Consider the following 16,007-nt stretch of genomic DNA (forward strand, 5'->3'; position numbering starts at 1 on the left):
TCCATGTATAACCCAAACCCGACCTAAAAAGTAGGCATAAATGATGCCGCCACTCTCTAACTTTTGAGGCCCAAATGATACTGTCCTAAAATGGGCCAGATTGGGTCTGGGCTGGGTCAAGATTGGGTGGACCCGATCCGACTCGAAAAATAGAACGGGTCTAAATTTAGAATCTGCCCCAGCCTCGTGGGTCCTAAAATTTAGGTGAGGTCAGGTCACGGGTCGACCCGATCCATTTGCAGCCCAGGAGATATGCACGGATGTCCAGCTGGGCCGCAATGGAGGAGAGCAGGAAGTTTCGTAGGGGCTGACACTACGTTTCACGATGTCGCCCAAAGAAATGTAGTCTCTTTTGTTTGTCACTTTATCAGGTGGGGTGGGTTATTTTTTGGAGACCTTGACCCCTCCCGAGGCCCGAGTCTTTCTTTGTTGCTACCGCCGGGCCAACGATCGAGTGGTGTCACTTATATAAGCTGGCGTGGATTATTTTAGGGAGATCTTGACCCCTCTTTAGGCCTGAGTCTTTCGTTGCTGAGACCATCCAGGAGAGATGCATGGATGTCCAACTAGGGCCGGCAATGAAGGAAAGCGGGAAGTTTCATGGGGGCTGACGCCACCAACGGCAGTGCGGTCTCTCTCTCTCTCTCTTTTTTTTTTTTTTTTTTTTTTTTTTTTTTTTTTTTTTTTTTTTTTTTTTTTTTTTTTTTTTTTTTTTTGCTTAAAACGGTTCTTCAGACAACGCGTGTCCGAATACACCCAAGAACGTCAAAATACAAAATCTCGCGTAGTGCCAATGGCAACTCCCGCTCTCCTGCCCACAGGGCGTATCCCGAATGGTGTGCTGCATATGCAGCTATCCAGTCAGCCGCCCCGTTGGCCTCCCTGAATACATGCTTAGCCTCAAAGGCCACAACATTCCTCATCATCACTTTATGAGGTGGGGTGGGTTATTTTAAGAAGACCTTGACCCCTCTTGGGGCCTGAGTCTTTCTTTATTGCTACCGCGGGGCCAACGGTCGAGTGATGTCACTTATATAGCTGGGTGGATTATTTTAGGGAGACCTTGACCCCTCTTGAGGCCTGAGTCTTTCTTTGCAGCCACCGCCCAGGAGAGATGCATGGATGTCCAGCTGGGGCCGGCAATGGAGGAGAGCGGGAAGTTTCATGGGGGCTGACGCCACCAACGGCAATGCGGTCTCTTTTGTTTGTCACTTTGTAAGGCGGGGTGGGTTATTTTAAGAAGACCTTGACCCCTCTTGGGGCCCGAGGATTTCTTTGTTGCTACCGCGGGCCGGTTAACAATAATTTTTGTATAGAAACGGTATGATCCGACTTGGACCAAACCAAATCCAAAATTTTTAGGTTGCATCCGAATTATATATGATTCTGATTCGATCCATATTACCCGTTGGATCAAAAATTGTAATCGTGGAATCAATCTCACTAAACTCGATTTTCTATTGGATTGGATTTAAGTCTAAAATTAGGATCCGAAAAAAAACTAGATTAAGTTAAGGTCACTCATGATTCGATCCAACCCAATCTATTTGCACCCCTAATTACAAAAGTAATGTGAAATAAGATACAACAACCACTAAATAGAGTTTAAACTTTATTCTTGTATCACTCTGCATTTTTCTTTCCTACTCCCACTTCTAAACACTTTATTCTTTATGACCTTTTAATAAATTATGGGAACTTCTTGCCTTCCTCCTGTCACATCAAAAACATATACTTCTTTTAGGCTGATTCTCTTTGTCTGCCTTTTGTGTATACTTCTCTATAAATAAATTTGGATGGGTTTATCGCCTCCCCCTTCAATCAAGAGAGAAAGAGCAATCCTTGGAGCACACAAAGCTGCTGAAACTATAGACAAGCCTCTTCAATTAAGAGAGAGAGAGATAACAGTCCTTGGAGCACACAAAGCTGCCAAAACTATGGGCGAGGAGAGTATGACTAGCACAACAACACAAATAAATTTCGATCTTGAAGTTCCCTTGGGCGAAGTCCAGCCCTTTCGCATAGCCATGAATCCTAGATTGTTCAAATCAGCAAGATCAGGAGACAGAAGAATCCTGGATGAGTTACTACGACCAGGAGAGGATGCTCCAACACAAGAAGATACCCGCTGCCTCCTTGGAGTTACACTGGAGGGGAACACGACCCTCCATATAGTTGCTAGCCAAGGACATCTCGAGATTGCCAAGGAGATCTGTCGTAGAGAGATCTCTCTTTTGGCAGCACCAAACACGAGGCTTGACACTCCATTGCATTGCGCTGCAAGGGTTGGGGATGACAAGATGGTCTCCCTCATCATCCAATTTGCAAGGGAGGGTGAGATCGAAAAAAGAAGAGTGCTGAGGGCGAGGAACATGGACGAGGCGACTGCTTTGCATGAGGCCGCCAAATATAACCATGCGCGCGTGGCCAAAGTACTGATGGACGAGGATGCCACATTGTCATCCATGCTGAATGATGCCGGCATGTCTCCACTCTATCTGGCCATCGCGATAAGATCCCTCAATGTAGCTAAAGTCTTGCTACAGTCTTCCTCTTGGAAGAATGCTTCTCCAGAATCTTACGCAGGCCCTAACAAGAACACCGCGTTGCATGCAGCAGTCCTCCTGAGTCCAGGTAATCGAGCGCTTGACCTACATACTGATCTTGCTCCTTTTTTCTTTCTTTTTTTGAAGAAAAGGCGAGTAGATCACTACCATTTCATATGACGTGTGAAGCCACCATTTCATTTGTGAAATGATCATAATACAAAAGAAACAAGAAAGTTATGTCAAACAATACAGCAAAACAAGGCCATTCGGGAGCGTGCGGGCAACCGCTATACACGCCCAGCAAAACAGATCAACATTACCTATAGAAAAATTAATGAAACACAGAAAAGAAAAGTACGACTACCTAGGAATCTTTCCCTCAACCTCAGAAGATCCAAAAAGTAGGAATTAAGCGACTACTAAACGCAATTATCCACTGGGAAAAATTCAGGCCTTAAGAGATTGGCCCTTTTTTTTCCTGATGATAAGGGAGGCAAGATTGCCAACTGGCTTTTATTAAAATTAAGGGATCGGCCCAAAAATGAAGTAGCTAGGATGTTGTTGGGACCAGATGTGATCGAGTGGATCGGCTTGGCCTCCTTCTTAGCTGGTGCTATTCCTGCCCATTTTGGCTTATCAAGGTTCAGTTGGCAACTTTCGGTCACCATGTGTAGCTTCCCTCGTACCAAATAACATACTTTGATTTTTTCTTCTTTTAGTGTTCTTGTGATTATTCGCCATTTGACTAAATATCTTAATAGATGCATAAGCAGAGTATAAAGTAAGTATATGCATAGAAGACAATGCTCCGTCTTTTAATTTGTGAAAGCACCATGAACATTGTATAACACAAAGTACTCACGATACCTTTCATGATGCTTACGTGATAGAAATTACACAAGACTTATTGGATTGGAAGCCAGAGCTCGCCAAAGGTGTCGGTTTCTTGGGAACAATTCCTCTTCATTATGCAGCTTCAGATGGTCGTCATGATACGGTGAAGCTATTATTAGAGCGCGATCCCTCTACAGCCTACCAACTAAATGCCAATGGCTCATTTCCCATACACATTGCATCTAGAATGGGAAACGTTTCTACAGTTGATGAGATTTTAAAACAGTGCCCGGATACAGATGAATTATTAGACGGAAGGGGAAGGAATTTTCTTCATGTCGCTTTCAAATGGAGAAGGTTAGATGTGGTCAAGAAAATTATCTCCAAGCGACCGGAACTCAGGAAGCTGTTAAATGACCAGGATAACAAGGGAAATACGCCGTTACACACGGCTGTTAAAAACAGTGACAAAGCGAGCGTGTATTTTCTTCTCCGGGACAAGACCGTATGTGTCAACGTTATCAACCACGACGGCTTCACCCCTCTCGACTTGGCTTTCAAATTGTCGGATAGAGGCCTGCAATTCCGGACGGTAAAACTCTTAACGACCTCGTGCATGTTTTGCTTGCCATACATCACAAGTTGTAGTCTCTCTCGCGCGCGCACACACGGACACGAGGGCACAGAGAGATTATGCTTGGAGCATAAGCACTTTTTCTTCAACTCACATATATAAGAACGCCCTAGGTATTTTTCTAAACACAAATCTTGATAATGAGCATTCATTTCTTACGATAATAAATGCCAATCTTGTTAACGAGACTTCGGCTCACTGGACGGCACCTTTTAGCTCTTATATTGTGAAGAGATCCAGAATTACCTAACCTTTTGTACCCAAAAAAAATCCGTATTTTTAATAAATAATATTATCATCAAGTCTGGGATGCTCGCTTATAAGAAGTGGATATGTTAATGTTAACTAAACATGTAGTGTTCTCAATCTTTCAACTAATCTCTCTCTTTTTATGTTCTAAAATTTTTCTTGCACCGTAGAATGCAAAAGTCTGCATTTGCCAACTGCTTGGCTTTAACAAAGGCTCAGTCCGGTCCAGCGATGATAAGTTCAAAAAAGAATCATCCAACGTCGAGGAAAGTCCAATCGAGAGACAGTTGAATTTCACCAGAAATCTCGGGATTGCCACGGTGTTGATTGCTACGGTCACATTTGCTGCTGGTTTCACCGTCCCCGGGGATTACATAGCTGATGATCATCCAGGCCGTGGCACAGCAGTTCTAGCAAAAGAGTATGCTTTCAAGGTATTCCTAGTCTCAGATGCCTCCGCGTTGGTCTGCTCCATCGTAGCCACGTTCTGGATCATGTGTCACGCCCCCGCCTCTGCGAGGCACGTGAGGCACCTAGTGCCCACGTGGAGGCCACATGAGGGGGTACCACGGGGCTCCCCTGCCAGATATTGTCCGGTTCTGGGGCTTCACGCAAGCGTCCTTCACCCCTCCCCGGTTTTGTTTTTCACCCAAAACGCGTCTGCAGGATTAGGAGACACCCGCCTCATATGCCCAGGCTCTGGAACGAGTCTTTCCGATGTGGGACTATTGGGCCTCACACCCTTCCCACCATCGGACAAGAGCCGCCCTCGGCTCTGAGACCAAATGTCACGCCCCCGCCTCTGCGAGGCACGTGAGGCACCCAGTGCCCACGTGGGGGCCATATGAGGGGAGAACACGGGGCTCCCATGCCAGATATTGTCCGGTTCTGGGGCTTCACGCAAGCGTCCTTCACCCCTCCCCGGTTTTGTTTTCCACCCAAAACGCGTCTGCAGGATTAGGAGACACCCGCCTCATATGCCCAGGCTTTGGAATGAGTCTTTCCGATGTGGGACTATTGGGCCTCACACCCTTCCCACCATCGGACAAGAGTCGTCCTCGGCTCTGATACCAAATGTCACGCCCCCGCCTCTGCGAGGCACGTGAGGCACCTAGTGCCCACGTGGGGGCCACATGAGGGGGTACCACGGGGCTCCCCTGCCAGATATTGTCCGGTTCTGGGGCTTCACGCAAGCGTCCTTCACCCCTTCCCGGTTTTGTTTTCCACCCAAAACGCGTCTGCAGGATTAGGAGACACTCGCCTCATATGCCCAGGCTCTGGAACAAGTCTTTCCGATGTGGGACTATTGGGCCTCACACCCTTCCCACCATCGGACAAGAGCCGTCCTCGGCTCTGATACCACTAAATGTCACGTCCCAAATCCGGATCATGACACGGCCGTGCTATTGCTATCTTATGCACACAATAACACGAAGCCACATAAAATTTCATAATAAAAATAAATAGTTTCATTTACTAATGTCATAACATTAGTGAAGAAGTTGGAACAGTACAGAGCTTCTAAAATCTGATTATTACATAACATTTTCAATTACCCCAACCCTGAATAACATCAAGCTCCCTGCTCCTAGTAGTCTTATTCATCTGTAGGAAAAAGTAGATAAAAAGGTATGAGCTACACAGCTCAGTAAGTAACCAGGTACTATCTTATTGGATCAAGTACAATTATGCCAATGCAGTGATTAAAAAGCCAACAGTTGTAGTAAAATAAAACATTTATATATGATATACACAAATCAGGTCATAAAGCAATGCATGTTCTATCCATAAAAGTTCATAATCATGATAATGCGAGTCATATAAAAATATTGCCATTTATCCATACTTTATAAAACATACTCTCAGACGGATGTGCTGCTATGGTCACTATAATCCCGTGACAGGGCCTGTTAATCTTATTCGACTAATTCTGTTATTCGTTACCAACTTTAACCCGTTGGCAGAGGGCCTGTTATTCCTTGGATGCTAGCTCCAGGGTGTCGACTGGCCTCTATTTCTAGAGGTGGTCATAGCTATCTGAGAGTTCATAAATCATATTCTTTTTCTTTCATAAATCATAATCATCATAAATAGGTTTGAAAATGATAAATGACATTATATAATTTAAAATGCATAAACATGCCTCAAATATCATTTTTCATACAGTCTAACATAATCATAATTTCATAACTCATACACCATCAAATATTCATGAAGGATGCTCTTTAATCAAATTCATGAATTACATGCAATCATATACTTGATCCTAGTTTTGAGAAAAATATATCATAAGCAATACATTTTCATAATGATGAATAAACAGTAATTTAAAAACTTTAAGATCAGTGCCAAGGTTACTTACAGCAATATGCTTTCCAATTTCTTACGTCCGGGTGACAAATCCTTGATCACTTAAATAAATCACATAGGGGTCACATTATTCTCTATTTATTTCATAATTTTCTAATTTATCATAACATGAATTTACTTGCTTGGATCTCAAGTCCAATTTATTTAATTTAGAGCCCTTGGCCTCGATTTAGAACCAGATTGGATTCACGTAGGTCAATTGGGTCTTTAATTAAAGAATTGGGCTCGGTTCCTGATTGGGTCTAGCCCTATCGGGTCAATTTGGTCTTCTGATTATGTTATTGGGCTCAATTTCAAGTCCAATTAAGTTTAATTTTGGTCCAGGATCAATGTGGCTCATCTAGGCTTGAGTCAGGGTCAGCCCAAAGTCAATTCGGTCTCAATTTAGTTAAACTGGTTTTAAATTGGGCTTGATTCATATTCAATTTGGGTCTGCTGAGACTAACTCAGCTTAATTAGGTTCAGATCCAACTCAATTGGGCTTAATTTGGTTCAGATTTAACTCAATTTATAGTTTGGGTTCGTCCGGACTTAGCCTAATCTGACTGGGCTCGGTTTTAATCAAATTTGGCTAAACCCATTTTTTTTATTTTATTTGGGCCTAACAGGTTCGGATCCGTACCCGGATCAGACCCGTTAGGTCAGACCCGTTAAGGGTCTCTCACTTTTTTTTTTTTTTTTTTTTTCCTTTCCTTTTCTTTTCTTTTTCTTCTTTTCTTCCTTCTTCCTTCCCGAACCTTCTTCTCCCATTTTTTTTTTTCTTTCTTTTTCTTCTCCTCCTCTTCTCTTCTCCCGATTTCTCCTTCCCCCTTTCTTCCCATTTCTTCTCCCGTGGAGGGAGGAGGGCGAGCTCGGGAGGCTTGGGAGGAACGGGCTGCGGCCGATGGCGCCCGGCGGCCGGCCTGCGGCGCCCACGACCACACCCGCGGCCGTGCCCGTGGTCGCGCTCGGGGGCGCATCGGCGGCCTGCGGCCGCGTCTGCATCCTGCTGCCGGCGACCCGCGTCCCACGGCCGACGACCCGCGGCCCACGGCCGAGGCCGGCGCCCGCGGTTGCGGATCAACCACCGGTAAGTTTTTTTTTTTTTTCCTTCTTCTTCTCCCGCGGACGGGAGATCTGGCTCGGGGAGGGCCCGAGCCGCAGCCGGCGGCGCTCCCCGGCCTGTCAGCGGCACCGGCCGCCCCTTGCGACCGCCGCGGCTTGCGGCTTCCTTTGCCGCCCCGGCTTGCGGCCGACGCAGCTCACGGCCACCGCAGCCGGCGCCCGCTACCCTTTTCCTTTCTTTTCTTTTTTTTTTTTAACTAGATCTACAAAATAAATTATGAAGAAGGGCTTTACCTGCTCTGAAGGGGATCGTTCGTCTCCTACTCCGGCGATGCAGCCCTCTGCTCCGACGGCGTGGGTCTAACACCGGATCCTGCCAACCGTGAAGGTTTGTGAGAGAGAGAGACGGTGGAGAAGAGGGAAGAGGATGATGAAATTCCCCACCGATCGAGGCTTCTTGTAGCCTCCGATTGCTGGGAAAGGCGGGCGGTTGTAACCGCCCCCCATCAGGCGTTACGAACGCCTGCACGACGGTGTAATGCCCCCCCCCCCCCCCCCCCCCCCTCCGTTTCTCTTGGGAGTGGGGCGGTTATCACACATACAGTATGACCCGACTATATTATCAGTTTTTAAGATACATTTCTTTTAACTTCCATCTCTTATCATTAGAGAAGGCCTCTCTGTTCATGATAATGTGGACATGAATTCCCATGTCTGGGAAACGGGCCGAGCTTAATTAGATTTTGCAGTCCAAGAGTAATACGCAAGAATTTACAGATCAAAAGTCTAAAACCCAAACAAACCAATCCAATTACGAAACTAGATGGAAATCATGGAATAAGGGCCTGGTTGACTAGTCTTCTGGTCAGACTGGCTTGTCTAGTCCAGGTTTAATAACTATAACTAAAAATAAACAAGTAATCATGATTATATATATTGCTAATGCTTGAACAAATTGTTGGTAGAAATACATTAAAAGATAAATGAACCACTGCTGAAAAGTCCAGTTGTGATCATAGCTGTTGCTAAAAGATAGGCAATTTTTTACTAAAAGCATCCAGTTAATACAATTGTAAATATCATTAATTATATGTTTTAGCATTAGTTATGTAAATTGTTGCTAATCCGTCACTGGTAACAAGACTCTCTGTGATGGTTTTACTATTCCTACTAAAAATTTTAGCAATGGCCTTTTGGGAGGGTTTTAGTAAGCATTTTTTTAATCATTAAAAAAAAAGATACGTGGTATTATCATTGTGTGCTTGGAATTATTCTCACCATTTTTGGAGCGAAAATGCTTGAGTAGCTTAAAAAATGTAACTCCAAATATCTCTCAGCTTGTGAAAAAGTCGAGATATTTCAAATTGTTTATTGACCCGGACAAAGTAAGGAATACCTCTGAAATGATTTCAATTTTGGACCTAAAACATATAATAGTTCCGAGTCGAATATTTTTAGAAAGAAAATCTTTTATCTCATGGTAGCTTGCTCCAATCCCCTTACGAAACTTTCATTATTAAGTTAGCCATACACTTCACATATTTCTAACGATTCACAAGGCATCATCAAATGATACAAGTTTTGGATAAGGATTTATAACGCACTAGAACGTCCTTGTTGATGATTCTTTACTCTGACAACATCTAGGGCTTCTCGAATAATATGATATCTCACACCTAATAAATCCTTAACCCTTCCTCCTCTTACTAATACTACAGAATATTCTTATAAATTATGGCCAATACCAGATATATAAGTAGTAATTTCAAATCTAGAGGTTAATTGTACTCTGACAACTTTACGTAAGGTAGAGTTTGAATTTTTAGGGGTGATTCAAAAGCTACACTGCAATTAATTAGCTTTTGCTTAGAATTATAGTTATCAATTCTTCTAGAGACATGGTTGCAAACCATTAACACTTTTTCTTATATTGCTAATATTAATATTAATAACCAAAGAAACTTTAATATTAATATTAATGCAGCATCATAGACTTCCATCCTAGTCTCATGCGTATTGCATGCATTCCAGATTTCAGGGAAATGAAACTTTGGTGTTCAAACATAAGATAGCATTGGTTATGAAATAAGTTTGGAAAGAATATGATTGATCTATTCAGACAAATTTTAAGGGACAGGATTTATTAGGATAAGTTATGTTTTTTTAATATTTGGTTGGAGGGGTAAATGTAGTGGTAGAACTGAGCGTATTGAATTTTATGATGATTTAAATTTTATTATATAAAAAACTTATTTTTTCATTTTTTTTACATAGTTATAAAATAAATAAAAATAAAATAATAATTAGAGGGATAAGTTTTTGTATTCTGGTTCCATTCGGCAAAGATTCCGCGGCGTAAAGTCATGCGTAGGTAGTATTTACTTTTATTTCTTGTTTTTTTTTTAATAGTGATAGCGCTGAGAGCTGGTCGTCCGAGTCCAAGAGAAAAAAGCGGGATCCCCAGGAACCGGAGCGAGGGTCAGTCGGCGTACCTCAGCTCTCATTCTTTCCGATATTGATTTCGGGCTCCACTCGCAGTGGGGAAGGGAGAGATTGAGAGCGAGAGAGGGAGCGATGGGCAATTTGATGAGTTCTTTCTTCAACAAGGAGCCTCCACCGCCCATGGTGCTGGTTCCCCCCATCTTCGACTTCCCTCCCCTCTCGGCGCGCACCAGGTTCTCTTCTTTTTCTTCTTTGGTTTCCCCTCCGGTTTTCATGCTTTTCTTCTCTCTTTTTCTGATTATTCTCGATTCATTTAGGGACCAGATGGCTTATTTTTGTTGCCCTTGCTCGTCTCTGCTGAGAGTTCCTGTTTTTCTGCACTAATCTTAGAAATCCACTCACCCACACACACCAAACCCCCCGCGGGCCGTATTTTTTATGGTTTTGGGTTTATTTTGATGGAATTTAGTCTGGTTCTTTGTACTTAATAATGTACCTCAGAATGCATGACACCTATTTGGCTTTTTGGCGCATGACATTGTTTTTCAGATACTTATTGCTCCAACGTCTCGCCATGTTGAATTGATATACTTATTGCTCCAATGTCTCGCCATGTTAAACTTTTTTGTAAGTTGGTGATATTATTTGATTATTCTGGCGGGAAATTAGTTACCCATGGGTAAAGATGGAGTTTGTATGCAAAGGAAATTGAAAATAGATTAGTACGAAGTTGCAGATCAGTCGAAGTTTCAGAAGATTTATGCAATTTTGATGATTTAGTAGGGAATATTGATCGATGCCTTTCAGTTATCGACGCTAAGTGGTTAATATGTTGATAATGAGCATTGTTATAGGTACAGTGGTGTGCATCAAATGGCTGGAATGGGAGTCCCCAATTTTTATTTTTATTTCAGAATCCAACTCTCCCTAACCAAATAAAACTCCAATTCCAACGTTATTAGAGCTTTCTTTGCACTTGCTCGGCCAAATTCGGAGAAATTCAGGCCGAATTGTGCTTAACTTCCTGTAAGATTATTTCCTGCAACAGCAGCATCTTGTGAAATTAATGGGCTGGGCCGGGCCTCCATCCAATGTCTAATAGGCTAAGACGGAAAAGATCTATACAGAAGTACATCCTCGACCAGCGGCCGCTACGAGGGTTGCGTTCCCCCAAACTGCCGCAAATCCTATGGTCTTTGGTCTAATTGCCGGTCCCCGGCCACCCATGTGCACGATGACTTGTCTGTCTTGAATCTGAGCAAACCATTCTAGTCTGGCTCATTACACAAGATTTAGCATGGTTCTCAAAATTATTTGTTATGGCATCCGGAGTTATGATTTGCTATATAACACTATACTATCTCATACGAGTCGTATCAAACCATATTGATTAGTTGTTGAGACTCGATATCTTCTTCATATCAAGTGTTGGTATCAAAATATATGCCATACTGATAATCAATCGGTATGGAATATACCGGTTGGATGCCTGTAGAGGATCCGGTACCAAGATTCAAACTTCAGTACATTTCTTCATCATTTAATTCTATCTCAAAACCAAGTGAAGCTGTAATCTCTGCTGAGTCAAAGAAGGTTGAAAAAGGCTTTTCCTCTCTATTTACCTGTCCACAAAAGCTAAAATTTTTAGCATAGAGGCAGAAGATTTTACATGTGAAAAATAAAAAATAATTAAAATATTACTCCCAATGCAATGCACAAGCTATCTTTGGACTTCTGTCAGCCATGCAGGCTGACAACTGCTGCTTCGATTTTTACAAACCTAGAGCATCGCTAACAGGAAAAAGATAGCATAAACGCCCAATGTCCGAAGCAGATCAAAAATGAGACCTCTACCGCCCAGCACAAGATCACCAAGATGTTTCTTATCATACGAGCGTAATGTTGGGGAAATCAATTGTCTGTACCCTTGCCTGCTTCTTACTGTTTTTAGCAAAACATAGATCCTATAATTTGCCACCATACCAGCTAAAAGAGGGGCTCCGAGAGCAATGATGCATAAAAGAATGCTGATACGCTTGCAGCTGGGAGGCAACACTGCATGTATACCCATCGCGAATGCAGCGGCCATGCCCGCAAATGCCACCCATAGACAAAACGCAGCTCCTGTAAGGGCTTGCATGCGAGTATGTCGATCAACTATCGACGTTCCTGCATACATGATGTCACGCCCCAAATCCGGATCATAACACGGCCGTGCTATTGCTATCTTATGCACACAATAACACGAAGCCACATAAAATTTCATAATAAAAATAAATAGTTTCATTTGCTAATGTCATAACATTAGTGAAGAAGTTGGAACAGTACAGAGCTTCTAAAATTTGATTATTTAACATTTTCAATTACCCCAATCCTGAATAACATCAAGCTTTCTGCTCCTAGTGGTCTTATTCATCTGTAGAAAAAAGTAGATAAAAAGTATGAGCTACACAGCTCAGTAAGTAACCAGGTACTATCTTATTGGATCAAGTACAATTATGCCAATGCAGTGATTAAAAAGCCAACAGTTGTAGTAAAATAAAACATTTATATATGATATACACAAATCAGGTCATAAAGCAATGCATGTTCTATCCATAAAAGTTCATAATCATGATAATGCGAGTCATATAAAAATATTGCCATTTATCCATACTTTATAAAACATACTCTCAGACGGATGTGCTGCTATGGTCACTATAATCCCGTGACAGGGCCTGTTAATCTTAGTCGACTAATTCTGTTATTCGTTACCAACTTTAACCCGTTGGCAGAGGGCCTGTTATTCTTTGGATGCTAGCTCCAGGGTGTCGACTGGCCTCTATTTCTAGAGGTGGTCATAGCTATCTGAGAGTTCATAAATCATATTCTTTTTCTTTCATAAATCATAATCATCATAAATAGGTTTGAAAATGATAAATGGCATTATATAATTTAAAATGCATAAACATGCCTCAAATATCATTTTTCATACAGCCTAACATAATCATAATTTCATAACTCATACACCATCAAATATTCATGAAGGATGCTCTTTAATCAAATTCATGAATTACATGCAATCATATACTTGATCCTAGTTTTGAGAAAAATATATCATAAGCAATACATTTTCATAATGATGAATAAACAATAATTTAAAAACTTTAAGATCAGTGCCAAGGTTACTTACAGCAATATGCTTTCCAATTTCTTACGTCCGGGTGACAAATCCTTGATCACCTAAATAAATCACATAGGGGTCACATTATTCTCTATTTATTTCATAATTTTCTAATTTATCATAACATGAATTTACTTGCTTGGATCTCAAGTCCAATTTATTTAATTTAGAGCCCTTGGCCTCGATTTAGAACCAGATTGGGTTCACGTAGGTCAATTGGGTCTTTAATTAAAGAATTGGGCTCAGTTCCTGATTGGGTCTAGCCCTATCGGGTCAATTTGGTCTTCTGATTATGTTATTGGGCTCAATTTCAAGTCCAATTAAGTTTAATTTTGGTCCAGGATCAATGTGGCTCATCTAGGCTTGAGTCAGGGTCAGCCCAAAGTCAATTCGGTCTCAATTTAGTTAAACTGGTTTTGAATTGGGCTTGATTCATATTCAATTTGGGTCTGCTGAGACTAACTCAGCTTAATTAGGTTCAGATCCAACTCAATTGGGCTTAATTTGGTTCAGATTTAACTCAATTTATAGTTTGGGTTCGTCCGAACTTAGCCTAATCTGACTGGGCTCGGTTTTAATCAAATTTGGCTAAACCCATTTTTTTTATTTTATTTGGGCCTAACAGGTTCGGATCCGTACCCGGATCAGACCCGTTAGGTCGGACCCGTTAAGGGTCTCTCACTTTTTTTTTTCCTTTCCTTTTCTTTTCTTTTTCTTCTTTTCTTCTTTTTCTTTTCTTCCTTCTTCCTTCCCGAACCTTCTTCTCCCTTTTTTTTTTTTCTTTCTTTTTCTTCTCCTCCTCTTCTCTTCTCCCGATTTCTCCTTCCCCCTTTCTTCCCATTTCTTCTCCCGTGGAGGGAGGAGGGCGAGCTCGGGAGGCTTGGGAGGAACGAGCTGCGGCCGATGGCGCCCGGCGGCCGGCCTGCGGCGCCCACGACCACACCCGCGGCCGTGCCCGTGGTCGCGCTCGGGGCGCATCGGCGGCCTGCGGCCGCATCTGCATCCTGCTGCCGGCGACCCGCGTCCCACGGCCGACGACCCGCGGCCCACGGCCGAGGCCGGCGCCTGCGATTGCAGATCAACCACCGGTAAGTTTTTTTTTTTCCTTCTTCTCCCGCGGACGGGAGATCTGGCTTGGGGAGGGCCCGAGCCACAGCCGGCGGCGCTCCCCGGCCTGTCAGCGGCACCGGCCGCCCCTTGCGACCGCTGCGGCTTGCGGCTTCCTTTGCCGCCCCGGCTTGCGGCCGACGCAGCTCACGGCCACCGCAGCCGGCGCCCCTACCCTTTTCCTTTCTTTTCTTTTTTTTTTTAACTAGATCTACAAAATAAATTATGAAGAAGGGCTTTACCTGCTCTGAAGGGGATCGTTCGTCTCCTACTCCGGCGATGCAGCCCTCTGCTCCGACGGCGTGGGTCTAACACCGGATCCTGCCAACCGTGAAGGTTTGTGAGAGAGAGAGACGGTGGAGAAGAGGGAAGAGGATGATGAAATTCCCCACCGATCGAGGCTTGTTGTAGCCTCCGATTGCTGGGAAAGGCGGGCGGTTGTAACCGCCCACCATCAGGCGTTACGAACGCCTGCACGACGGTGTAATGCCCCCCCCCTCCGTTTCTCTTGGGAGTGGGGCGGTTATCACATTCTCCCCTCCTTATTAAAATTTCGTCCTCGAAATTTACATACCTGTATTCTCAAAGAGTTGCGGATGTCTTGCTCGCATATCCTCCTCAAGTTTCCATGTGGCCTCTCTCTCCGAATGGTTGCTCCACTGAACTTTCACATAGGGGATGATACGTCGCCTCAGGACCTGCTCCTTATGATCAATGATGCGTAAAGGATACTCTTCATAAATCAGGTCTCTATCAATCTGCAGGGGCTCGTGCTGTACTATATGGCTGGGATCAGGAATGTATCTCCGTAGAAGAGAAACGTGAAAGACATTATGCACATTGGATAACTCTAGTGTGAAAGCTAGTTTGTAAGCAACCTCCCCTACTCTGGAAAGGATCTCAAAGGGTCCAATGTAGCGAGGATTCAATTTACTATGTCTTCCAAATCTTGTAACACCTTTCGAGGGTGAAACTTTTAAGAATACAAAGTCCCCCTCCTGAAATTTCACTTCTCTTCTTTTCTTATCTGCCCAGCTTTTCTGTCTATCTTGAGTTACCTTGAGCCTTTTTCTGATCAGTAGAATCTTCTCTCTAGCACTCTGAACTAATTCAGGGTCCAACAACTTCTTCTCTCCAACATCATCCCAATGTAGAGGAGACCGACATTTTCTTCCATACAAGGCTTCATAAGGTGCCATCTGGATGCTAGAATGATAACTATTATTGTAAGCAAACTCCACTAGTGATATATGATCATCCCAGCAACCTCCCAGATCAACAGTACTAGTCCGCAGCATATCCTCCAGGGTCTGGATCGTCCTCTCTGACTGACTATCAGTCTGAGGGTGATAAGCAGTGCTAAGTCTCAGAACAGTGCCCATAGCAGTCTGGAAGCTTCTCCAAAATCCAGATACAAAGCGGGGGTCCCGATCAGATACAATGCTTACTGGTACCCCATGTAAGCGCACAATATCATCAATATACCTCCGAGCCAGCCTATCAAGTGAAGTGCCAACCCTAAAGGGTAAAAAGTGAGCTGACTTCGTGAGGCGATCAACAATCACCCACACTGCATCATTCCTTCTTACTGTCCTCGGAAGCCCAGTAACAAAAT

The 16,007-nt window shown here is 43.4% G+C and overlaps 1 protein-coding gene and 2 long non-coding RNA genes across 3 annotated transcripts; all 3 read left to right on the forward strand.

The window, feature by feature from the left end:
- Positions 1–1,761: 1,761 nt before the first annotated feature.
- LOC120107127 (ankyrin-1-like) lies at positions 1,762–4,805 on the forward strand (the record flags this gene model as incomplete). The annotated part of the gene is made up of 3 exons (XM_039120296.1): positions 1,762–2,698; positions 3,405–4,095; positions 4,437–4,805. Coding segments are annotated over exons 1-3 (1,962 nt in total), but the record flags the coding sequence as incomplete, so codon positions are not given.
- A 2,586-nt stretch (positions 4,806–7,391) lies between these two features.
- On the forward strand, positions 7,392–10,774 carry LOC120107122. The gene is made up of 2 exons (XR_005509060.1): positions 7,392–7,705; positions 10,090–10,774. It is a non-coding gene; the product is annotated as an uncharacterized LOC120107122 (long non-coding RNA).
- A 3,273-nt stretch (positions 10,775–14,047) lies between these two features.
- On the forward strand, positions 14,048–14,866 carry LOC120107123. Its single transcript, XR_005509062.1, has 2 exons — positions 14,048–14,373; positions 14,646–14,866. It is a non-coding gene; the product is annotated as an uncharacterized LOC120107123 (long non-coding RNA).
- The last annotated feature ends 1,141 nt before the right edge of the window (positions 14,867–16,007 follow it).

The sequence above is a fragment of the Phoenix dactylifera genome, unplaced genomic scaffold, assembly GCF_009389715.1.
Source record: "Phoenix dactylifera cultivar Barhee BC4 unplaced genomic scaffold, palm_55x_up_171113_PBpolish2nd_filt_p 000771F, whole genome shotgun sequence".
NCBI classification, from domain to species: Eukaryota; Viridiplantae; Streptophyta; class Magnoliopsida; order Arecales; family Arecaceae; genus Phoenix; species Phoenix dactylifera.